At 51.2% G+C, this 25,560-nt stretch overlaps 1 protein-coding gene across 2 annotated transcripts in view; it reads right to left on the reverse strand.

Moving 5' to 3' along the window:
- The window catches only part of SLC1A7 (solute carrier family 1 member 7), a 53,980-nt gene that overhangs the window by 3,846 nt on the left and 24,574 nt on the right, over window positions 1-25,560 (reverse strand). The window contains exons 3-10 of one of the 2 annotated variants that reach the window (XR_001295520.2): window positions 24,982-25,197; window positions 12,257-12,299; window positions 8,799-9,021; window positions 5,231-5,330; window positions 4,345-4,578; window positions 1,850-2,016; window positions 892-1,026; window positions 395-497 (exon numbers count right to left, since the gene is read on the reverse strand). Coding sequence is in view for 1 of the 2 variants with exons in the window: in XM_005678397.3 (XP_005678454.1) it covers window positions 395-497; window positions 892-1,026; window positions 1,850-2,044; window positions 4,345-4,578; window positions 5,231-5,330; window positions 8,799-9,021; window positions 12,257-12,299; window positions 24,982-25,197 (1,249 nt within the window). In the remaining variant the exon portion in view is untranslated. Of the gene's footprint in view, window positions 1-394; window positions 498-891; window positions 1,027-1,849; window positions 2,045-4,344; window positions 4,579-5,230; window positions 5,331-8,798; window positions 9,022-12,256; window positions 12,300-24,981; window positions 25,198-25,560 lie in introns of both variants that reach the window. The other variant, XM_005678397.3, reaches the window with a different exon arrangement.

A 25,560-nucleotide genomic window follows, 5' to 3' on the forward strand; every position in this document is an offset into this window, starting at 1 on the left:
GTCTTAGAAGCGGGGGCCCCTGCCCCCTGGGATCCAGTGTGGGGGTGGGCAGCTCCCCTGCTGGAGCCTCAGCGTCCTCCCCACGGAGTGGGACAGCCACTCCAAGTGGTTATTGAAGGAGCCCCGAGGACCATGAAGGTCCCAGCAGACATGTGAACGCTGGCCTTGTTGTCAACAGGACACTAGGGTATGGCTCCCTGAGGATGCTGACTGGGTTCAACAATCAGCTACGAGAGGAATCTGTCACCTAGGTGCCCGTGAGGAGATCAAGGTGTGGAGGGATGGGTGGAAGGCGGCCCAGCTGGTGGGTAGCTGATGTGCTGCCCTGCCCACCACTCCTGGGTTCACCCTTGGGCCTTTGGGCAGCCTGGTCGGAGAGAGAGGGTGTGCTCACCTCGGGGCCCGTGTCCTGAGCGAAGTCTTTCCGGCAGACGTGAGCCATGATCCCAGCAGCCAGTGCATCCCCCAGCACGTTAATCATGGTGCGGAAACGGTCCCTGGTGGGCCAAGGTGGGCGGTGAGCGGCAGGCCCTCTGTTGTAAGGGGAGCTGGGAGAGGGTGGTGCTCATGGGACGGGTGTCTTCCTGGTCCTCCTGGCCCAGCACCCCCTGGCGGTGCTGAAGTGGGTGATGCAGGCATGTGACTGTGTTGTGCCTCAGGGCCTGTGTGTCAAAGGGCTTGGGCTCATGCTCTGCTCCCACCCTCCTGAAATTCTTTGTAGTTTTTGAACAAGGGATCCTAGGTTTTCACATTTGAAAACTGGGCCCCACAGATCATGCAGCTGGACAGGTGTCAATGAGTACCCACTGTGCCAAACCATGGCAGCTCCCTGGTCCACCGTGAGCACCTGCCTCCCAGGGGACAGGAGAGGGTGGGGGGAACCCCACTCACAGAGCCCAGTCAACAGCGATGATGAGGGTGATGTCGTCGGTGGGAAGGCCCACGGAGGTGAGCACGATGACCATGGTGACGAGCCCGGCCTGGGGGATGCCAGCTGCCCCGATGCTGGCTGCGGTGGCTGTGATGCTGCAGGAGAGGGTAGGCAGCACTGTTGGGCCCTGGACCCAAGGAGGAGGCCAGAATGCCAGAGCCTCTGGGGACAGCACTGTGGAGCAGGCATTATTAGGAATGCCACAGCAGGGCATTCTGGGGGCAGGGGCACGCCTCTGCCCAAGGTCCTGTGGTCCCAGAGGCTGTATCCCTGGCCTCAGCAGAACGTCCTAAGAAGTCTGTGGAAAGCCCTGTGTCTGGGTTTGATCCCTGGGTTGGGAAGATCCCCTGGAGGAGGGCGTGGCAACCCACTCCAGTATTCTTGCCTGGGGAATCCCATGGACAGAGGAGCCTGGCAGGCCGCTGTCAGAGTAGGATTCCAGAAAGTTGTCCACGGGTTCCCATCGTCCACTGGCACTGGGTCCCCAGGGTCAGACTTGTACCCTCAGGCTGGCATGCGAGGCCTTCCCTTTCACCTCTGTCCTCACCTAGCACCGTCCCACAGCTCCAGCCACACCAGCAGCCCCTCCACTGTCCTCAGTCCTGCCGCTGGCCTCTGCTTGCCCTGTGCCTGCCTGAAGTGTGCTCCCTGCTACGCATGTCCCTGCTGCAGGCCCTCCTCTGGGCCCTAGCTTCCCAAGTTGCTCAGAGCTCCCCACCTGCAGGGTGGCCCTGGGGAAGGAGCCTGGTGCCCTGAATCATGAGACCCCAGCATTGACTTGCTGTGTGGCCTGGAATGAGCCCCTTGCCCTCTCTGGGCCTCAGAGACTGCATGGGATATGGGAGCTCAAGACTCCCGAAGGCCCTTCCAGAACAATCACCCCCAATCCACACTGGGTGCTGGATGTCAGGAGCACACCTGATGGTGATGATCTGGCCGAAGTCCAGCTCGTAGTTGTTGACCTGGGCAATGAAGATGGCAGCCACAGCCTCGTAGAGCGCGGTGCCATCCATGTTGATCGTGGCGCCCACGGGCAGCACAAAGCGGGCAATGCGCCGGTCGATGTGGTTGTTCTCCAGCAGGCACTTAAAGGTGATGGGCAATGTGGCTGAGCTGTGAATAGAAGGGCCAGTGTCTGCCCATCACCCTCCTCCAGGATGGTCAGGGTCCCCAGGTTGGTAACACAAGCGCCCCCCCCCAACCCCCAATGCCAGGCAGCTGGCCCATCTAGGCTGAACAGACTGAAGGGGCTTTTAAAATGGTCATGTGGCCAGACTTGCCCAGGCTCAGGGCCTTAGAGACCCCCTGTGCACACTGGTCAGGAAGGGAGTGACCGCTAGCAGAGCATCTGCTAGGTGCCGGGTGCTGTGCTTTACACTTCATGGCTTCCTGCTAGGAAGGTTTTGAGTTCCTTTAACGGGTGAAGAAATGAAGCCCAGAGGGGAGGAGGGGCTGACGCCATGTCACATGACCATGCAAAGTGGAGATTAAGTGGTCAACAGCAGGGCTCTGGGTGGGAGTACTGGCTTCAGATCCAGCTTCCCACTAGCTTAGTGGCCTTGGCACCTCCTCAACTTGTACGTGCCATAGTTTCCTTGTCCCAAACAATTGGTACACTATGGAACTATTAGGAGAATTCAACAAGAGAGTGCTTAGAATAGCGTCTACATATTGTAGGTGGCTTCCCTGGTGGTTTGGGCTTCCCTTGTGGTTCAGCTGGCAAAGAATCTGCCTGCAAGGTGGGAAACCTACATTCAGACCCTGGATTGGGAAGATCTCCTGGAGAAGGGAAAGGCTACCCACTGCAATATTCTGGCCTGCAGAATTCCATGGACTGCATAGTCCATAGGGTCACAAAGAGTTGGACACGACTGAGCGACTTTCGCTTCACTTCCCTGGTGGTTCAGACAGTAAAGAATTTGCCTGCAATGCAGGAGACCCAGGTTTGATCCCTGGGTTGGGAAGATCCCCTTGAGGAGGGCGTGGCAACCCACTGCAGTATTCTCGCCTGGAGAATTCCATGGACAGAGGAGCCTGGTGGGCTACAGTCCATAGGATCACAAAGAGTCGGACAGGATTTAGCGATTTAGGAAGCACCCATCGTAGGTACTCAACCAATGGTAGCCCTTGCTCTTGTAGCTGTGTTGCTACCGAGCTCCCAGTAGCAGTGTTGGGCCTAAAATTCAGGTTTGCGTAGCCCCACAGCCCTTACTCCTCAGAGGCACACTTGCTAGAGCCCCTCATGGGTCCCAGGCATGCTGGACCCGAGCCTGCGGTTCCTGCAGGAAACGGCGAGGGCTGCTGGCGCCGGTAGGCTTAACCAGCAACCGGGGGAACGGCAGCTGCTCGGGGCTCCATCTTTCCCTCTCGCCTCCACCCTCTACCCTGGATGGGGCTCCCAGACAAGGCTTCTAGGGCTGTTCCTCACTGGTTCTGCTCCTCCCGAGTCCTGCATGAGGTGCTTCTGCTGCCGAGGGTGGATTATGTGGATGCAGGGGAAGGAGGTCTGTGGTGATCCTTAATCCCATTTCACAGACTGGGGGACTGAGGCGTAGGGAAGAGAAGGCAGGAAGGGATGGAGGGAAGAGTCAGGCCTTTGGAGCCAGAGACATGGGCTCAGGTTTAGGTGACTTCCTTCGTGTAGAGCTTGGACACTCACTGTGGGGAGAACCCCTCTTTCTTCACAGGGTTAGATGCCCAGAAAGTGACCGCCTCCTTCCCTTCTCCTCGCTCAGTAGCAGAATTTGCATGACTTCATCCCCCTGGGTCTTCCGCTCTCAGTTGCGGTCTGGGATGCTTGAGGTCAGGTGTTGCTTCACCAAGCCCAGAATGGCCTTAGTGGGTTATCTCCATTAATCACACAGCAACTCTATGTGCCAGAGGCCACAGTGATCCCCAGTCTGTATATGAGGAAACTAATCCCACCACCCGGGGAGGTGGGGTGACTTGCCCGCAGTCACAGAGCTAGTGGGTAATGGAATCATGACTCAAATCCCCACTGTCTAGAGACACTGCCAACGTTGTGACAGGGCCACCTGCCAGTGACAGTAAACAGGCAAAGCCCCTGAAGAGCGGAGGGCCTGACTCCGACAGAAGCTCCACGTGGCAGTGAAAGGCAGCAGGGACTGCAGACCTGACACTCTCCAGCTCCGCCTGCCCCTGACACGTGGAAGCCAACCCCCATGTGGACCAAGCGAACACTGGGGATGTGGAGGAGGGCTTGCTGCCATTCGGGAAGGTAGGGGCTCAAGCATTTCAAGAATAGGTCTTGTTACCGAATCCTCCCCCAAGTTTGTGAAGTAGGTCACATCGACACTTTCCATGGTTCCATGGCTACAGACCAATGATGGTTGGACAGAAGAATAGCTGTCAGCCATGGTCTCCTCCCTGACACTTTTACCACCCAGGGCTACCTGGAGGAGGTGGCCAGCGCGATGAGCAGGGCCTGGAGGATGCCGCGGATGAAGACGATGGGGTTCTTTTTGGTGATGAAGAAGTAGAGCAGGGGCAGGATGAAGAGGCCATGGACGACCAGCCCGCACACCACGGTGACTGCATAGAAGCCCAGCTTCTTTCCTACGGTCGTGGGGTTGTCCATCTCCAGGATCTTGCCAGCAATGAGAAACACGATGCCAAAGGGGAAGTACCTAGGGTGGGCAGGGCAGCCGGCTCAGCACCAGGCAGGCAAAGACCCTGGGAGGCCCTGGGAGGCCCTGCTGGGCCTGTCCGTCCTGAGCCTTCCAGGACTCTTGTGAGGATAGAAAGTGACTATGTACCCGGGTGCCTGGCATATGGTGTCACCAATGCCCCCTTAACCAGTCCAGCCATGCACAGCCCTCACCTTTCTGCCTTCCTCTGCAGGCCCACATTTCAGCCCAGCAATGAGACAGCCTCTATGGCTGACCTTGGCAGGCCTTTGCCTTACCCTATCTCACTGTGCAGGGTTGGGCTGGAAGATTCCTAAGGTCTGAACTCTGAGCCAAGGAGTGGCAGCTGGCTGTCCCTTCCAGTGTCTCCTTTCTCCAAAAGCTGAGCTAATGAGGCCCCAAGAGATGGGGAAACAGCCTGAGAGGTCAGCGCCAGGCGGATTAGCTCTTGGTTTGCCTCCAGTGGGCCTGACAGGGCCAGAAGTGGCAGGCCCGGGGCTGGAACTTGGCCTGGACAGGGCTGGGGGTATCCTTCTGTGCAGCTTTCTGCTCATTCCTATAGGACCATGGGGTCCCTCCAGCTTCCCAGGGCAGGGCTGGCAGCGGGTGGAGTAGGTAGGAGTCCACCCTCGACCCCCACGACGAGGCTCACCACACAGCCACGGCCACGATCTTCATGACAGACTCGTTGAGGCACTGGCAGAAGCTGACCAGCGGGGCCCCGCTGTCACCCATGCGGCCCAGCATGATGCCTGCGGGACAGGGACATAGCCAATGATAGACCCGGCAGAGGGAGGCAGACCTGCAGGAGACCTGCAGGACACCTGCGTGAGCCAGCACGTGCTGTGGCCAGGCAGGGACAGACCATGGGCACACACAGATCTCAGCACCTGGCCAACAGCCCAGCAGCCTCTGCCACCCAGCGCTTCCTCCCTACTTCCCCTCCCTTCCCGGCATCCCCGCTGGAGAGGGCTGTGACCTCCCCACAGGGCTCCATCTCTTCCTCCTCTCTACCCAGCAGCACGTGCCTCCTTCTAAAAATAAAAATGCTCCCTGCCGACACCCCCAACTGACTTTCCTGCACACAGAGACCATAACCAACAGCCCACCCCTCTCACCCTGGCTCAGGCCCCACCTGGCCTGGCCATGCCTCTAACTCACGCCTCTGTCTGGCCCTCCTTTCCCTTCCTCACTCTGTTTCTGCATCGTGCCTTCCTCACGTTTCTAGACTACATCAAGCTCTTGGCTGTGGTGGGGGCTTTGTCCACTCAGTTCCTGATGCTTGAAGCCCTGGCCTGGAGGCCTGCACCTCCCCGTTTATTCTCTAACCCATCTCTTTCTGATCCCCTCGTATCACTGATTACAACAGTCATCCGTTGTGTTCTGTCTCCTCCAACAGAAAGTTAACCCATGAGGGCAACTTATTGAATGAATGATTGAACAAGGGAATGAATGGCAAAGATTTTTCCGAAGCCCCTGTCACCCTCCCCTTGGGGTTCTGAGCTCATGCAGTAACCACAATTAGGTCACTCCCGGGACAGTGACAAGCAACTGCTCTCCCACTGGTGACACAAAGATGGAGAGCATAATATACACTCTGTGTCTACCTTCATGGAGCTTACTGTTGCCGTGTCCAAGAGGTTCATCCACTGACTCAGCCGGTGAGGGGCAAGATCTGGATCCTGGCCTCTGGAACCCCAGGGAAGAGCTCTTTCCCTGCCCAGGATGCCCCGAACCCATGCGGAACAGGGAGCAGCTACCACCGGGCAGGGGAGTGGAGGGGCCCTACTGGGGTGGGTGGGAGAGGCCAGAGAGGCAGGCGACACTGGGCCCAGCTCTGTCCCTCTGGCCTGTGGAAGCCTGGCTGAAGTCAGAGCTCGGTTTCCCGCTGACTCTGTCCCTCCACAGCTATTCCTGCTCCTCATCAGGCTCCCTGTTCCACCCCCAGGCTCTGGCTGGCTTAGAGCAACTGTACATGGGATGTGGAGGGTGGCAGTGGGCTTCCTCCCACAAGCAAGGCCAATGCCACCTTAGCATCAGCCACATCCCAACACCAGGGAGAAGACGGGGAAGGAGGCTCAGTGAGGGGAGTAGCTGCACGAGTGTGCTCACGCACACTCAGGCGGGGGCACACAGAGACATTGGCATGGCTAGAGTTGAGGATAGCACCGACTCGCGGACAGTGACATGTGCTCAGTAAACAGCGAAACGAGTTGAAGGCTCTCAAAGTTTTCTTTAGTTCTGCTAATAGATGTCCTTTTTGTATGCTCCCAGACCTAAAACAGCACTGATGGCTGGGGAAAAGGAAGAAAGTCCAAGGCGGGGGACAGATTATCAGAGATGCTGAGGATGCTTCCAAACACCGTCCTCTCATACACCAGGGTCTCTGAGGTCCTGGCCCCTCTGTGTGCCCACCTGGCCTTTTGACCAGGATGAAAAGAGCTCCATTCCCCATTGTTGTTCATCTGCCTGTCCACCCATCTTTCCCAGTTTACCGAGCACCTGCTAACCAAAGAGACCAAGACCTGTCTCTGCCTGCATGGAACGTACACAGCTGCCCCGCAGGCATTAAACAGCCGCACTAACAAGTAGGCAGTTGTATTGGGTCAAACATTTAAGGAATAACACAGGGCATCTGACTGGGGTTAGACTTTTCCCCAGGATGGGATGCTTATACTAAGCCCCCTCAAGGATGAGAAAAGTGTAGCGGAGAGGGAGGGGCAGGAGCAGCCTGGTTGAGGGAGGCGCCTTCCAGGAACCGACAGGCAGAGTGGCTGGGGAGGTGAGCCGGCCCAGAGCGGCAGCCTGGCCGGAGCTCACAGGCTCTGTAGGTCACGCAGTGTTTGCACCCCTCTCTGAGGACAGTGGAGCCGGCGGAGGCTTTACATGGGGACTCAGTGACCCTGTGAGGAGGACACACAAGGACAGGGGATTCTTGGGGGAGTTTTTCCAGAAACCAGGTGAGAGATGACAGTGGCCTTGGCTGGGGCAGTGGGCAGAAGGAAATGGAGGGGCTGGAGAGATTTCAGAGGCAGACCTGATGGGATTTGGGTGTGAGTTGAAGCAGAGGGCAAAGTAGAAAGTAACCCCCAAGTTCCTTGCCCAAGAGACCAAGAAGATGGGAGAATTTCCGCTTGAGAAGAAAACCCTGTGCAGGAGCTGGAAGCTGGAGAGCACCCCACTAGGCCCAGGGCTGGGGCTGGGGGAAGGGGCCAATAGGATTTTATAGTGAGGCTCCTGGTGACCCCTGGAATGACCTAGAAGGATAAGGTGGGACTGACAAGCTAGATAGTTGTGGAGGCGTTAGGAATTCCTAGACTCTGAAAAAGGAAGAGGACTTCACTGGTAGCTCAGCTGGTAAAGAATCTGCCTGCAATGCAGGAGATGCAGGTTTGATCCTTGGTTGGAAATATCCCCCGGAGAAGGAAATGCAACCCACTCCCAGCAATCTCACCTGGAAAACTCCATGGACAAAGAAGCCTGGTGGGCTACAGTCCATGGGGTGGCAAGAGCTGGACACAACTTAGTGGCAAACCACTGCTACCAAAGAAGGAAGAAGGCTGTGTGCATATGTCGGTGTGGGTGGTCAAGGGGGGGACGCTGCAGGCAGAGGCATAATCGAGGTTTTGGAGGATCTGAAGTTTGCACAGCTTGGAGCCTTCTTCAAGAAAAAGAACATAAAATTTTTAAAGGAAAAAGGATGCAGGCCTTAGAAGGGACCTGCGCAAGTTAAACTTCACCAGCTCCATGGTAAGTAGCCTGTGGTGGGCCTTGGGGACCCAGCAAAGGAAAGGGTATGGTCACAGGCCCCCAGAAATGGCACAGACAGGTCTGCAGAGAGAAGGGCCACTGAGAGAGCCTTGTGGTTGAGGGTAGAAGAGAAGAATGAGGGCTTTAAACAAACAGCTGCTGGCAAGGTCAGAGGCATGGCCTTCTCAGAGAGAGGACCAACACCCCTGGAGGCAAATAGCACCCAGGCGTGGGGAATTCCCAGTGAGGAACAGCAGCTCCAACTTGGGGAGGGCTAGGGACACCCCCTTGTCCCTGGGTAATGCAATAGGGACTTGAGTCACTCCCTCAGAAAAGGAAAGGAAGGAACCTCCTGGAAGATGGGGAGACTCCAGGCTATTGGACACTGTTACTGGACACAGAACACAGGGAGGGGTAAATGCAAGGAGGGCCAGACTCCAGGGCTTCCTGCGGTGGCGGGCAGCACATACCCATGGTGGCAGAGAAGATGACGATGCCCAGCACGTTCATGCCATCGCTGGTGCCGGGCTCTGACTTGTAAACGACCTCTGGAGGGGGCGTCAGGTCCAGGGCGAAGTTCTGCACACGAGAGCCATTCTCCTCCTGGACCCCGTAGATGAGGATCCGCCGAGAAGGGGCCTCCTCTGATGCTACCGTGGGGGACTTGACAACGGGGGTGGTCTTGGTGCGATACTGGTGGGCGACACCCCAGTGAGTCAGGACCAAGCGTGATATCAACAACGATAATAATAACATCTTAGAAGCACATCTGTATCCACTCATGAACTATTTGGTTGACAGTAACCCCGTGACACAACTGAGTGACTGAACTGAACTGAACTGAACTGAACCCCATGACATAGGCAGGACAGGGATTATTATCAATATTTTACCAAAAAGCAAAACTTAGATTTGTTCGTTCACCCACACACTACCCAGGCACACCTCCCTCCATCCCTCCTCCTCTCTTCTTTCTGTGCATCGTCACACCTACCTGTGATAAGTCACTTCAGTCACGTCCGACTCTGTGAGACCCTGTGGACTGTAGCCCACCAGGCTCCTCTGACCATGGAATTCTCCAGGCGAGAATACTGGAGTGGGTTGCCACGCCCTTCTCCAGGGGATCTTCCCGACCCAGGGATCAAATCTGCGTCTCTTACATCTCTTGCATTGACATTCTTTACCACAAGTGCCACCCGGGTGGGACCCTCTCTAACCATCCATCCATCTCCTATACAGATAATCTGCCTGGATGATCCTCCATTCACCTGTTTGTCCTCTTTCAGCCACCCACTATGCATCTGCCTAACAGCCAGCCAGCCCTGCCTTCCACTGAAGGAAATTTGGACCTCCTGTTAGGAAAGCTTAGTTTGCCCCAAGCTTTCTTGATGAGATGAGACGCCAGCTGGGGAGAGCTGGGTGACCAAGTCAGCTACCCCTCTTCCTCAGCCCCCAGGACATTGCCAAGTCTTTTCTTCTCATTCCTCAGGTACTATGAGCCCAAACAAGGGCTCCTATCTTCCTAACACCAAGTATCAATAAAGCAAAGTATCTGGGGGTGGGTGGAGAAAAGGAGCCACTTAGGAAATATACCTAAAACGTCAGTGCTTCAGTTCCCTCATCTGTGAAGTGGGGTCTTAATAGTTACTTACCTCATTAGGTTAAATGAGGTGATATATGTAAAGTTCTGACAGTAGTGCCTGGCACATGGTAAGCCTACTGTAACCATCACTGCTATCATCACTACCACCACCATCAGCATCACAACCACCGTCATCATCCCAGTGTTGAACACTCTGCGCCAGGTGCTGATTCTTGAAGGAAGGGTAGGAGTTTCCCAAAAGATAAAGGGCATTTCAGATGGGGTAGAAAGTAGAGCAATGTTCTCTTTCTCTCTCACATCTTCAGTAATTGCCCATCACTGTTGGGATAATATCCAAACTCCCTAGCCTAGCATTCAGGGCCCTTCACCACTTGGCTCCTTCCATAAATGAAGACACAAGAGGTGAGGGAAGATACAGGGATTAGCTCAAGCTTTCACAGCTCCTTATTTTGGAGCCTCTCCTCCATCTCTCAACCACCTCTTGTGTGTCTCCAGGCTCAATACAGGGCCCACCACAGGGAAGATCAGGAAATGCTTGTTGGACTGAGTCAACCAGACTGACATTTTAGAAGGGAAATTATTAGAAGTGCAAATAAAGATTTGTGTACAGGGTTGTTGGAAACTGACCCTGACTATTCATAAGCTCCAATTCTTTAGCTGCTTGATGTGAAGAGCCAACTCACTGGAAAAGACCCTGATACTGGGACAGACTGAAGGCAGAAGAAGGAGGCAGCAGAGGATAAGATGGTTAGATAGCATCGCTGACTCAGGGACATGGATTTGAGTGAACTCTGGGAGACAGTGGAGGACAGAGGAGCCTGGTGTGTTATAATCCATGGGGTACAGAGTCAGACATTACTTAGTGACTGAATAACAACAAGGCTGTTTTGGTAAACAACCAAAAGGAGAAACAGGCAAATAAATTACAGCCTAGGCTTACATCAGGCTATGACATCATCAGTAAGCATTGTATTTTTTGTTGTTGTTCAGCTGCTCAGTCATGTCCCACTCTTTGCGACCCCATGGACTGCAGCACACCAGGCTTCCCTGTCCTTCACCACCTCTCAGAGTTTGCTCAAATTCATTTCCATTGAGTCAGTGATCCATCCAACCATCTTATCTTCTGTCACCTGCTTCTCCTCCTGCCTTCAATCTTTCCCAGCATCAGGGGCTTTTCCAGTGAGTCAGCTCTTTGTTAGCAGGTGGCCAAAGTATTGGAACTTCAGCTTCAACATCAGTCCTTCCAGTGAATATTCAGGATTGATTTCGTTTAGGGTTGACTGGTTTGATCTCCTTGCAGTTCAAGGGATTCTCAAAAGTCTTCTCCAACATCATAACTTGAAAGCGTCAGTTCTTCGGTACTCAGCCTTCTTTATGGTCCAACTCTCACATCCGTACATGACTTGTATTTTCAAGAAGCATTAATAACCATGTAAAGTGCTCATGATATAATGGGAGTGGGGAAAAAAGCAAGATGCACACTGTGTGCGTACTATGATCCTAATTTTATTTTTAAAAACATTTCGACAGAGAAAAAAAGATAGAAGCATACCATCTACTATCACTATTGCTAGGTCCTGGAACTACAAGTATTTTTATCCTCTGCTTTGGGCTTCCCTGGTAGCTCAGCTGGTAAAGAATCTGCCTGCAATGCAAGAAACCTGGGTTCAATACCTGGGTTGGGAAGATCCCCTGGAAAAGGCAACAGCTTACCCACTCCAGTATTCTGGCCTAGAGAATTCCATGAACAGAGGAACCTGGCAGGCTACAGTCCATGGGGGTCACAAAGAGTTGGACACAACTGAGTGAATTTCACTTATTTATTTTAGTATTTCCCTAATACTTTACAGCGAGTATTATTGCTGTTTTTATTACAGGAAAGGATTATTTTAAAAGGAAAAAGGAAGCAGGCTTTGATGCCAGCAGGTCTGAGTTCGCCTACTAGTTCTGCCATTTACTAGTGATTTAACCTTGGGCAAATCCTTTAACACTCCTGAGTCTCAGTTTCCTCATCCAGGAGATGTTCTGGTCCTAGCCTGGGGTAGGGTTACTGTGAGGTCTGAGAGAGACCCAGTGCATGAGTATGGGCGTAATCGAGGGCGGAGCCAGCACTCAGTAGGGGCTTCCTTCTCCTCTCATAATTCTTCCTCATGAAAAGTCAGAACCCAGGGCAGGGGTACAGCCACAGGAGGCTCTAAAGATCTAGGTCTTCCCCCCGACCCTCTCCTGTAGCATCCCAACCCCAGAGACAGGGAGACTAATCAGCCAAGCCAGGCCCAGGCTGGCCCTGCCTGCCCACCCTCCATCGCCCAGGAACCCACTCACCTGCTTGAATGTGGCTTCCACCAGGTTGGCTGGGAACATGTTCCTGAGAAGAGAATCAGTAACTGAAGAATTCCAGGACAGGAGGGCCCTTGGGGTCACCTGAACACCTCCTTTGGCAGTGGAGGCCTTCCATGACCCCGCCCCACCTGCCCCTGCAGTCTTGCCTCTTTCCATCACTCCCATCTCAGGACTTACAGCTTCAACACCAACTGCATATGGTTCCCCAAATACGCTGCATACGTCTCCAGCTCCAGGCCTTTGACTGCTGTTCCCTCTGCCTGAAATGCCCTGCCTGCTTCTCTGGCTGATTCCTACACCAGTCAAGCAGAGACCAAGCCTTTTGCAACTGCTCCAGGCAGACTCCTTGGCCCTTCCCCTATAGTTACCTACGCTCCAGCATGCTCCTGGTGGCACTAGTCAGGTGTCTGCCTCCCCACTGACTGGCCTCCTTGAAGGGGGGGCTTGGTCAGTCATATCTTATCTGTGGCTCCCAACACAGGACCTGGCATATAAATGGGATCATTATTCTTATTAACATAATCTTCATCTTCTAAAGCAGGAAGGGGTTGTGTCCTACCAGATGTGAAAGCATGCTATAAATATGCAACTCTCAAAACAGTGAGATACTGACAGCCATCAACAGAAAAATCAATGTAACGGAACCTATACCTGGAGACAGAACCTGGGACATCTTAGTATTTCATATTCTATAGAAGTTGCTTCACAAATCGGTGAAGAAAGGAAGGACCCATTCTGGGGAACTGCATAGCTGACCAACTATTCAGAAAAATAAACACCAGGTCTTGCAACTTCCCTGGTGGTCCAGCAGTTGGGAGTTTGCTTTCCAGTGCAAGGGGTACATCAAGGCTGTATATTGTCATCTTGTTTATTTAACTTATATGCAGAATATATTATGCAAACTGCCAGGCTGGATGAATCATAAGCTGGAATCAAGATTGCCAGGAGAAATATCAACAACCTCAGATATGCAGATGATACCACGCTAATGGCAGAAAGAGAAGAGGAACTAGAGAGACTCTTGATGAAGGTGAAAGAGGAGAGTGAAAAACCTGGCTTAAAACTCTACATTCAAGAGACCAAGATCAAGGCATCTGGTTCCATCACTTCATGGCAAATAGATGGAAACAAGTGGAAACAGTGACAGATTTTATTTTCTTGGGCAGTGATTTCAAAATCACTGTGGATGGTGACTGCAGCCATGAAATTAAAAGACACTTGAACCCTGGAAAGAATGCTTTGACAAACCTAGACAGTGTATTAAAAAGCAGAGACATCATTTTGCTGACAAAGGTCTGTCTAGTCAAAGCTATGGTTTTTCCAGTAGTTATATATGGATGTGAGAGTTGGATCATAAAGAAGGCTGAGCGCTGAAGAATTTATGCTTTTGAACTATGGTGCTAGAGAAGACTTTTGAGAGTCCCTTGGACTGCAAGGAGATCAAACCAGTCAATCTTAGAGGAAATCAACCCTGAATATTTATTGAAGGGACTGATGTTGAAGTTGAAGGTCCAATACTTTGGCCACCTGATGTGAAGAGCTGATTCACTGGAAAAGACTCTGATGCTGAGAAAGATTGAGGGCAAGAGGAGAAGGAGGTGACAGAGGATGAAATGGTTGGATGCCATCACCAACTCAAGGGACATGAGTTTGGGCATACTTTAGGAGACAGTTTGAAAGCACGGAAGCCTGGTGTGCTGCAGTCCATGGGGTCACAAAGAGTCAGACAACCCTTAGTTCAGTCCCTGGCTGGGGTGCTAGGATGCCATGCATCTCACAGCCAAAAAATCAAAACATAAAACAGAAGTGATACTGTAACAAATTTAATAAAGACTTTAAAAATGGTCCCCTTAAAAAAAAAAAACCACACACTTTAAAAATAAACCCTAGATCTTTGTGCTGTTGTTTTTGTTTAGTCACTAAGTCATGTCGGATTCTTTGCGACCCCATGGAGCCCACACGGCTTCTCTGTCTATGGGATTTTCCAGACAAGAATGCTGGAATGAGTTGCCATTTCCTTCTCCAGAGGATCTTTCCAACCCAGGGTCAAACCCATGTCTCCTGCTTAGCAGGCAGATTCTTTCCCACTGAGCCACTTAGGAAGCCCTCGATCTTTACATGCACTGCACCCAGATACATCCCAGATGGCTGAAAGAAATAAATAATTTAGAAAACGAAACCATAAATATCTAGAAAAAATACAGATTAATATTTTATCAGATCTCAGGATGTGGAAGGACTTCTAAGAACAAAATGAGCAATTAAAATAAATCAATAGATTTTACTTCATTAAAACTAAGAACTTCCTAAGTGCAGCTTAGTATCCTGGATTGGATTCTGGAACAGAAAAATAGGACACTAGTGGAAAACTGGTGAAATCCAATGAAGCAATTTAGTTAATACTGTTGTACTAATTTCATGTCTTACTTTTGACTAATGTGCTAGAGGTAGGTCACTAACGTCAGGGGAAGTTGAGCAGAGCTGGGAACTCTCTGTACTCTGCAACTTTTCTATAAACCTAAAATCAGGCCAAAATCAAAAGCTAAAAAATTAAGAAGCTCTTTAAGACAGATTATAATACAAATAAAATAATAAAGCAAACAAGCTGGGGAAACTATACAACAAAGTGTTACCACCTTCAATCTTTAAAGAGTTTTTACAATTCTTGGCCTTGTTTCCACGTTCACTCTCTGTGTTTTCTCGCCAGAACATCAGCTCCCTGGAGGGTGGGATCTCTGCTTTGTTCTCTGCTATGTCCCTAGTTCCTGGAAGAGTGCCCAGCGCATAACAGGCACTCAGTAAATATTTGCTACATAAATAAATGGACCACAAAAACATTAATACCTCAATAGAAAAATGATCCCCTTCATGGATCACAGACTTGTCATGGCAAAAGGGCTTGCATAACTCTATGAAGCCATGAGCCACGCTGTGCAGGGCCACTAAGATGGGCGGGTCATAGTGCAGAGTCCTGACAGAACATGGTCCACTGGAGGACGGAATGGCAAACCACTCCAGGATTCCTGACGTGAGAACCCCACGAACAGTATGAAAAGGCAAAAAGATATGACATTGGAAGATGAGCCCCTCAGGCTGGAAGGTGTCCAATATGCTACTAGGGGAGAGTGGAGGGCAATTACTAATAGCTCCAGGAAGAAAGAAGCAGCTGGGCCAAAGCAGAAACAACACTCAGTTGTGGGTATGTTTGGTGGTGAAATTAAAGTCCGATGCTATAAAGAACAATATTGCACAGGAACCTGGGATGTTAGGTCCCTGAATCAAGGTAAATTGGACGTGGTCAATCTTCCAAACAGGAGATGGAAAGAGTAAACATCAACATCTTAGGAGTCAGTGAACTAAAATGGATGGAAATGGGTGAATTGAATTCAGATGACCATTATATCTACTACTGCAGGCAAGAATCTCTTAGAAGAAATGGAGTAGTCCTGATAATCAACAAAAGAAGAGGCTCCAAAGCACTTTCCAAAGACAAACTTGCACACAAACAAAGGTCATAGTCACTGTTTGGTGGTCTGCTGCCCATCTTATCCAGTACAGCTTTCTGAATCCTGGAGAAACCATTACATCTGAGAAGTGTGCTCAGCAAATCAATGAGATGCACTGAAAACTGCAATGCCTGCAACCAGCATTGGTCAACAGAATGGGCCCGATTCTTCTCCATGGCAACGCCTGACTGCAAATCACACAACCAATGCTTCAAAAGTTGAATGAGTTGGGCTACAAAGTTTTGCCTCATCTGCCATATTCACCTAACCTCTTGCCAACCGATTATCACTTCTTCAAGCATCTCAACAGCTTTTTGCAAGGAAAATGCTTCCACAACCAGCAGGAGGCAGAAAATGCTTCCCAACAGCTCACTGAATTCTGAAGCATAGATTTTTACACTACAGGAATAAACTTATTTTTCATTGGCAAAAATGTGTTGATTGTAACAGTTCTTATTTTAATTAACAAAGATGTGTTTGAGCCTAGTTATAGTGGTTTAAAATTCACAGTCTGAAACCACAGTTATTTTTGTACGAACCTAATAGAGCTAATAGAACTTCTCCCTGGAGAAGGAAATGGCACCCCACTCCAGCACCCTTGCCTGGAGAATCCCATGGACAGAGGAGCCTGGCAGGCTACAGTCCATGGGGTCGCAAAGAGTCGGACACAACTGAATGACTTCACTTTCACTTTAATAGAACTAACACCACAAAAAGATGTCCTTTTCATTGTAGGGGTAGGGGTTTGGAATGCAAAATTAGGAAGTCAAGAGATATCTGGAATAATAGACAAGTTTATAGACAAGTTTGGCCTTGGAGTGCAAAATGAAGCAGGGCAAAGGCTAACAGAGTTTTGTCAAGAGGACATGTTGATCATAGTAAACACCCTTTTCCAATAACACAAGAGATGACTCTACACATGGGTATCACCAGATGGTCAATACCAAAATCAAACTGATTATGTTCTTTGCAACTGAAGATGAAGAAGCTTGATACAGTCGGCAAAAACAAGACCTGGAGCTGACTATCGCTCAGATCATGAACCCCTTATTGAAAAACTGAGGCTTAAATTGAACAAAATAGGGAAAACCACTAGGCTATTCAGATATGACTTGAATCAAATTCCTTGCGATTATACAGTAGAGGTGATGAATATATTAAAGAGATTAGATCTGGTAGACTGCCTGAAGAACTATGGACCAAGGTTCATAATATTATACAGGAGGCAATGACCAAAACCATGCCAAAGATAAAGAAATGCAAGAAGGCAAACTGGCTGTTTGGGGAGGCCTTACAAAAAGCTGAGAAAAGAAGACGCAAAAGGCAAGGGAGAAAGGGAAAGATTTACCTAATTGAATGCAGACTTCCAGAGAAGAGCAAGGAGAGTTAAGAAAGCCTTCTTAAGTGAACAATGCAAAGAAATAGAGGAAAACAATAGAATGGGAAAGACTAGAGTTCTCTTCAAGAAAACTGGATATATCAAGGGAACATTTCATATAAGTATGGGCATGATAAAGGACAGATATGGTAAGGATCTAACAGAAGCAGAAGAGAGTATGAAAAGGTGGCAAGAATACACAGAAGAACTATACAAAAACAGTCTTAATGACCTAGATAACCACAATGGTGTGATCACTCACCTACAGCCAGATATCCTGGAGTGTGAAGTCAAGTGGACCTTAGGAAGCATTACAACGAACAAAGCTGGTGGAGGTAACGGAATTGAAACTGAGCTATTTAAAATCCTAAAAAATGATGCTGTTAATGCACTGCCTTCAGTATGTCAATGAATTTGGAAAACTCAGCAATGGCCACAGAATTGGAAAAGGTCAGTTTTCATTCAAATCCCAAAGAAGGGCAATGCCAGAGGATGTTTGGTGACATGGACTCCCTCACGCAGTTCTGGCAGCAAACTATAAAGCAATTGGCAATTTACAGTGAGGGCCTCTGCCTTTATAATCTGCCTTAGGAATCTATCCTGAGTCAGAGACGCTCACAAGGATTTTTGTCCCTGTGCTAGCACTTCCCTGAACAGCCCAGGCGCCTCGTGTTCATGCCATGTCCTCTACCTGGACCTTCCTTCCCGCTCACTCTTGTTCTTGGCGTGTCTCTTCCTTTGCAAGACTCAGCTCTCATATCCATGGAGTTATATATGTAAACATGAGTGTGGGGTTTTTTTCTTGACTTTACACCCCAGCAGTCAGTGTTGAGAAGCAGAAACTATAATGTTTTTCGCTGCTGCTAAAATACAGGTTTAGGGTAACCAGTATTTTAACGTGGCAGTTAGAAGAGGACTTACAATCAGCTGCCAAGGCAGAAAAGTGGTAGAGAATGGTCATGGTTTTCCTCACTGATTTCAGCATTGTCATAAGGGAGAGGAGCTGAGATTGCAGAAGCTCACCTGAGGATTTTTGTTTCAATAAGTGATAAGCAAATTTCTGCCACCAGAACAATGGCTGCCAGCAAGGGCTTTGGAAATCAAGCAGAGCCAAAGCTCACGCTAGGCACACTGCCCTGAGCACTCGACCAGAATGAAGGATGTCCACACTGAGCCAGTGACAACAGCTCAAAAACGTCTCCTGGGCACAGTCCCAGTAGGTTCGAGTGACTAAATGTTTCTCTAATAAAACTTAGAAGGAAAGCCACTGTAGCCTGAGCAGAAACCAAGAGCATTCAAAAGGCCACACGTAAGAAAGCGAATGGAACTTATGCCTCATGCGTTCATCTCTTTACAACATCCTTAACAATGGAAATAGTTTAAAATACGTGCTGTGGCAGGGATGGCTAGCTGTCTACCCAGTCCCATTCTTTCTTCTCACTAACAGAAACTGAAGGCTGTTTCAGGGACCAAGGGGGCCCTGACAATAAGCCCTGTTTCCCAGCATCTCTTTCCAGAGGGGTGGTCAGTGCAATATAAGTGGGAGTGATGGGGTGGCGTTTCCTGGAAAAAGCTTGCAAAGATGCTTATGCAGCTAGGACCCTTTGGTCCTTTCCTCCAGCTCATTTCTTTCTGCCCAGAACATAGACGTAACAGGTGGAGCTGCAGCAGCTTCACTGCACCATGAGACACTGGTGAGAAAAACCAAGTGCTAAATAAATATGGCAAAGCACAAAGGTGGAGGGAGCATGGGCTCCTGGTGATCCTTGCCACCTCTGGTCTGCTTATTGGAGAGAAAAGACATGTTTTTACATTAGTTAAGCCTCTGCTGCTTCAAGTTTCTGTTAACTAGCAGCCAAGAGCATTTCCTGATGCACGAGGCTGTATTATTGTCCACAAGCTTATCCTCAGATTTTTTCTTAGTGTGTTTAAAACTATGTGGGGCGGTAGGCTGCGTCTTCGTATGGTGCACGGGCTTCTCGTTGCTGTAGCTTATCTTGTTGCAGAGCACACGCTATAGGAACACAGGCTTCGGTAGTTGTGGCCCACAGACTCAGCTCTGATGGCGCATGGGCTGTGTCGCCCCTCGGTATGCAGGGTCTTCCCTGACCAGGGATCAAGCCCATGTCCCCTAGACCACCAGGGAAGTCCCAGCCTCAGATTTTCATAAAGAATTATACTTTTGATTATTAAATGAAAAAAACATACATTTTCTTTTGGTTTTGAAGACCCATGGGAAGCCTTTCTTTTTTCCCCAGGAGACCTGGGTTCCTGGTGGTAGTTACATAAAATTCAGACATAATGTGCCTGGGAGATATTAGTAGGCCGAGACCATACACTCTGCCCCAGGCCTCCCTGCATGTCTCCTGGGGCAAGGCCACGGTCCACCTCACTTAGTATTTGTAAGTTCCCAAACTCACTCCTAATCCCATGTCCCCAGCCCAAGCTCCAAAGGTGGGAATTATTCCTTTCCAAGCACAGCTCCTGAGAGCTTCATCCAATGCCTGAAGGGGTGACTGGGGGCTATAAATAGAGCCAAGCTGACTTAATCTCTCTGGTGTTTTTGAAAGATTAGAAAACAAAGAAGGGGCCCAGCTCTGATTGGTGTTTCGCTTGGGTTTGTCCCAGGAGGTTGCCCTGTGAGCAGACGTCAATTTTCTGGAGCCCCCACTTGGAGTTCTAGGAAATGAACTCATGTCTTGGAGAGTCATCCAGGGTCATGGCCTGTTGTGTTCCTCTGGAAGCCTCTCAGAGACATAACATATATCTTCCCACCCTGAAGGAAGCTGTGAGCCTTATTTTCCTGTTTAGCTGAAGCCCTCATCTTTCTGATTCTCCTTAGTCACGTCTGCCTCCATTTCCCAGTTCCCTCTCCTGGTCACCAGTTCTGTTTCAGCACTGGTGGGCATCTGCTCTGGGCCAGATCAAGGCTGAGGCGGCTGCTTTAAGTTCCCTGCTGGTGTCTTCATTTTCTGCACAGCCTCTTAGGACCTCAGAGCTAGAAAAGGATGCTGAGAATGGCTATCCAGGGTGCTCTTCTGATCTGTCTGTCCTAAGATGATTGACGGCTGGATGCAGGGACCTTTATTCTCCTGCCTTCCCCACTGCACCCCTCCCCTTGCCCTCCCTCCCCACCAGCTCTCAGTCCAACTTTGCCCAGAGAAGTTACTTGATAAAAGTGGGCTGAATGCAACCGAAGTGACTACACCCCTTCCCAGGGCATCCCCATGCCTCCAGGCACATCCTGCCCACTCCACGCTACCCTGCTCTGATCCATCCTTCCCAAACCCACTGGCCTCCCCCTTCTCAAGTAGAACAGCCACCCTCTCAGCCTGGAATCAAGGTCTGCAATGTTGAGCTCTACATCATCCTGCCAGCCTTGTCTCCCAGAACCTGCCTCCAGAACTTTCTGCCCATGCCCAGAAGCTTCCTCACTGACCTCTAGGCCTTTGTGTTTCAGAACCACAGAGCTAGAAGGGATCTTGAAACCCACTGGGGAAAGAGGCTCAGGGAGGGGGCTGGCCCCCGGGAGCCACACAGCAATCCCACAGAGCTGAGACGAGGGTCCCTGCGGGAAGCACGTGATCTTCCCTTGCAGCCCCACTCTCTCACTGAAGCATGGTGACAGCGATGTCCAACCACCCAGCTTTGCAAAAAACACTTGCTCAGGACTGAGAGCAACTGGGGAAAAAACCTCAAACCAAAAGTATCAATTTTCACCACGTGAAAAGCAGCTGAGAGCAGGGACTCCTCCTGGAACATTTGACTCTGACATGTGTGTCCAATCCAGGGCCCTGAGCCCCTGAGCAGGGGAGGCCATGGGAGAGGGCGGGGGCTCCCCATGCGCCAAGCCTCCTTCCACCACAGGGAAAGGCTGTTTCGAATCATAGGCTCCAAGAAATGATGACTCATAGGCACCAAATCTTAGAAATAGTGGATCTTAGACATGAAACTTCTCGAAATTCCTCTGCCCTTTGCTTTCCTGGTTTTCCTCCTGCTCCAGCAGCTCTGCACCGTCCTCCAGGGTGGCTGTGGGTAGAGACTCACCCAGGCCTTGACACCTCGTGCTTGGCTATTTTCTCCATGTCAGTGCCTCAAACCCCACTCGGGCTTCAGGCCCCAGCGCAACAGATGTCCCTGCCTCCCACGTATGCAACCAGGAAGCACTCAGCGCCTCCGCTGTGTGGGTCTGCTCTAGGCTCCAGGACACAACAGGATGGTTTTTAAACAACTGGCCCTCCCGGAGCATACTTTATTCCAGTGAGAGAGACAGAAATACCCAGATAGGGTAATGTCAGGCACTGAGACAGGCTATGAAGAGAGAGGGGCCGGGAGGGCCCTCTGCAGAGGGGTAAATGGAGCAAGGGAAGGACTATCCTGACAGAGGCAGCGAGGAGGACAAGCTGCTGAGACAGGATCCTAAGGACATCTGGAGGACTGTATGGAGGCCAGCAGGCTGGAACCAGGAGAGAGTTGGAATGAAGGTCAGAGGCCCAACCTGTACATGGTGGGGTGGATCATGATGGGCCCATAGGCCACAGTGAACACTGTGGATTTTGTCGACCTGTGACAGGTTGTGAGCAGGTTTATAACGGATCCATCTGGCTGTTGTGCTGAGAACAGACTGTAAGGAAGCAGAGAGAAAGCAGTGACCATACTGGACCCTCAAGAGAGAGGTGATGGCGGTCTGTGCGATGGTGGAAGTGGCAGAGGGACAGGAGGCATAAGGTTTAAGATATTATAGAGCTGACAGAATTTGCTGAAAGATTGGATGCAGGATATGAGAGAAAAAGAACCACCAGACTAAGATGGGAGGACTGAGGAAAGGACAGATTATGGGGGAAATCAAGCGTTGAGCTTTGGATGTGCTCATTTTGAGATGCCTTCAGACAAGTGCATGGAAGAATCTGGCGTGCAGGTGAGAGGTTTCTGCTGGAAACAAAATTTGGCAGTGTCAGTGTGCAGAAAGCGTACACCAACCTACTGATGGAATCGCCAGGCAAGTAAAGGTAGCCACAGCAGTCTCTGCCTGGATCTCTCCAACTCTTGGCCCTGTGGGTGAGAACCACACGGCAGGAACAAAACTGCAGGTACTTCTGTGATCCTTAGTTCATCACACATCTCAAAGGATTAAGAGAACCCGGAGAATGGAGAAGAGGGAGGGCGTGGTCGCTTGATTGTACTAATGGCCTTTATTCACTGATGCCTTGTCCTGCCTGGATACTGAGGTGGCTGAGTGGTAGAGAATCTGCCTGTCAGTGCAGAATGATGCAGGAGACATGGGTTTGATCCCTGGATTGGGAAGATTCCCTAGAGTAGGAAATGGCAACCCACTCCAGTATTCTTGCTGGGAAGTTCCATAGACAGAGGAGCCTGGAGGGAGGGCTACAGTCCATGGGGAGACAGAGAGTCAGACAGGGCACTATGACTTTTTTGCCTTGACATTGCTATCCCCTCCCACCCTAAGTCTGGGCATGGCCACATGACTCGTCTCGGCTGATAGAATGTTAGTGGACTCAGCAAAAGTAGAGACTTACAAAAACCCTGGCATGTTTCTGTTTCCCTCTCTTGTTCCTCTTCCTTCCTCATAAGAACATGCCCAGACTAGCTCTCCCTCGGAACCCCATCGCCACCATGAAATAAATCCAGGCTGGCCTGCAGGAAGATGAGGGAACATGAGGAGCACAGCTGGATCTAAGCCAAGATCACCCTGTAGCAGCTCGTCCCCAGTGGAGCGGCCAGCTACCTGCAGACACACGAGCCAGCTCAGCTGAGCCCAGTCCAAGTCAGCGGGAACTTCCATCTGACCTGTAGCCATGTGGTTGTTGTTTTAAGGCACTTGGTCTTTGGATGGTTTCTCACACAGCAACAGCTAACTGATACAGTGGGCAAGGGTTACTTGAGAGAAAAAGAAAGGGAGAGAGAGGGATTGTATGCTGGGCATCTACCCCTACAGGGGACGAGAGGACTGCTTCTCCTTCACTCTAAGTCAAGAGAACTACTCAAAGACCTTGGCTGTGTCCTCTAGGATCTGTGGTGTGTAGGACCTGGTGCCTGACTCATGTCCAAAGGACCTGGGAAAGGCCTGCACATCCACAAAGGATGTGTATGTGTGTGTGTGTGTGTGTGTGTGTGTGTGTGTGTGTGTGTTCCACAGGCCAGTGTGAACTTTGCAGAAGGGACTCTGCCTAAGAGGATCACTGGAGTGAGTGGTGGTGAGGTGTCTCCAGACACCAAAGGTCAGGGCTAAGGAGGGCATCCTGAGCAGCCAAATGGTGCAGGGAGTGTCTGAGTCAAGGGATAACAGGTGAGAGATACCAGTGATAGGAGGGGCAGCAAAGAGCTCACAAAGGCTCCCCTGAAGAAATACAATCAGGGAGCACCTGCCCCAGCTCACTCCACTTCCAGCAAAGGAGGACTTTGCTAGCCATCCCGCTCCCTCTCGGCTGTGCAGCCCCAGAGCCAGCAACAGGGAAGGAGATGGAGCAAGAAAGAAGGAAAAACCTGCTATGACCTTCTTCCTCACTCCAATTTCCACGTCTGAATCAGCAAAGGCTAGGACAGGATCCGTTTTAAATGGAGTGAGTTTGGAGTTTTACTGTTAGATTGGACTGGATTTCTTATAAAAAAAATTTTTTTTTTTTGGTTATGCAGCGTGTCACGTGGGATCTTATTTCCCCAACCAGGGATGGAAACTCTGCCCCCTGCACTGGCAGTGGGGAGTCTTAATCACTAGACCTCCAGGCAAGTCCTGAACTGGATTTCTTATATCTGAAATTGGCAAGAAAGTGGGAGGGACTGGAAGAAGTCCACAGAGCAAGTTTAATGGGACACCCTGTTGAGCCCAATAAACTGTTTCCAATGTGGTGCTTCCCCGGGCTCGATCCCAGCCCTGCTGTCCATACCCACACTGTCCTGGGAGACCCCTTTCCCATCGGGGTCTTCTTAAGGCCTCTATCTGCTGTTCTCCCAACCTCCATCTCTGGCTCAGACTCCCCACAGGATTCAGATCCAGCAGCCAACCACCAGGAGATCCACACCTGCTCCACACTGTCCTCTGATCTGGTAACCACGCTGCTGTCCACTCAGGTGCCCAGCCAAACACCTTCATGCCCTTGAAATCAGCAGCCCCACCTCCTCCACTTCCCCCCCCATCTCGCCATCTCCTGCTGATTTTACCTCCTGCGCGGCCTTCAGTCTTGCTTCTTCCCCCAGGCCCGTGGCTACCACCCTGGCCCCGTCCCTTCCTCTGTCTTCCTCTCCTGCCGTGCGCCCCCAATCCTATCCACCGGCACTCTGGCGGACAGAGTAAGCCTTCTGAATTGGATCATGGCACTCCTATGTCTAAAACCCATTTCCTGTGGCCTTTAGGATAAAATGCGATTTTTGGTCTGGTTCCCAATGCTTTTCATGGTCTGGCCCCAACTGACTCCTCCAACAGTGACTGTCCACTTCCCCCTTTACACCTCAGGACCCAGAATGGCCCATGACTTCTCCCTACAACACCACGCCCAGCTCAGGACTTTTGTGCAGCTGTTGCCTTCCTGAGGAATGTCCTTACTACATCCCCTTTGCCCGCCTGCTCATCCCGTCCTGATGGGGGTGAACAGTTCAGTGTGAGCCTGGGGGGAGCATGGGGTGGAGGGGCAGAGTGTGGCCTCTGTGGCTGACCATTTGTGACCACGAGTGATCAAGAGACGACCCTGAGCACCCGTCCCCACTCCCTCTCCCGCTCCTGGGGTGACAGGCAGGGCTGGGCCTGTGGAGTCAGCAGCCCCACGGGGCGTGGCACTGCCAAGCAGGGTGCTGGCCGCAGGGGTTACCGAATGAGGTCCAGCAGGGGGTCGGCTGAGCTCATGATGGGCTTCCCGCTCTGCTCAGTCATCTCCTTCTGGGCTGCGCCACCCGGATGGATGATGGAGACCATGATGATGCCCACGATGACCGCCACGAAGGTGGTCCACAGGTAGTATGCCACGGTGAGGATGCCCAGGCGGCTGGAGGTCTTGGCATCCAGGGAGGCGAGGCCGGACATCAAGCTGGGAGAGCGGTGGGTGTCAGCGTCTGTGGGTGGGCAGGCCAAGCACTCAGGCGCACCCACTCTCACCCCCTCCTTGCTCTGCCCAGCACCCTCGCAGAGCTCCTGGGAATGAGCAGGCACAGGGATCCTCCCACCCCTAACCCCTGGCTCCATCGAGCCTCCCTCTGCTCTTGTCCCCTTGCCCAGTGTCATCAGTCAAGCCCATTCACACTTGTAGACTTTTCCACATGCTCTTTCTTTTGTTTTCTGTCCTCTTAGCAGCTCCGTTCCGGAGAAGGCAATGGCACCCCACTCCGGTACTCTTGCCTGGAAAATCCATGTGGGGGAGAGTCCCCACAAGCCCTGGGCTGCCCTCTCACGA

Source organism: Capra hircus, chromosome 3 (assembly GCF_001704415.2).
Source record: "Capra hircus breed San Clemente chromosome 3, ASM170441v1, whole genome shotgun sequence".
Classification (NCBI taxonomy): Eukaryota; Metazoa; Chordata; class Mammalia; order Artiodactyla; family Bovidae; genus Capra; species Capra hircus.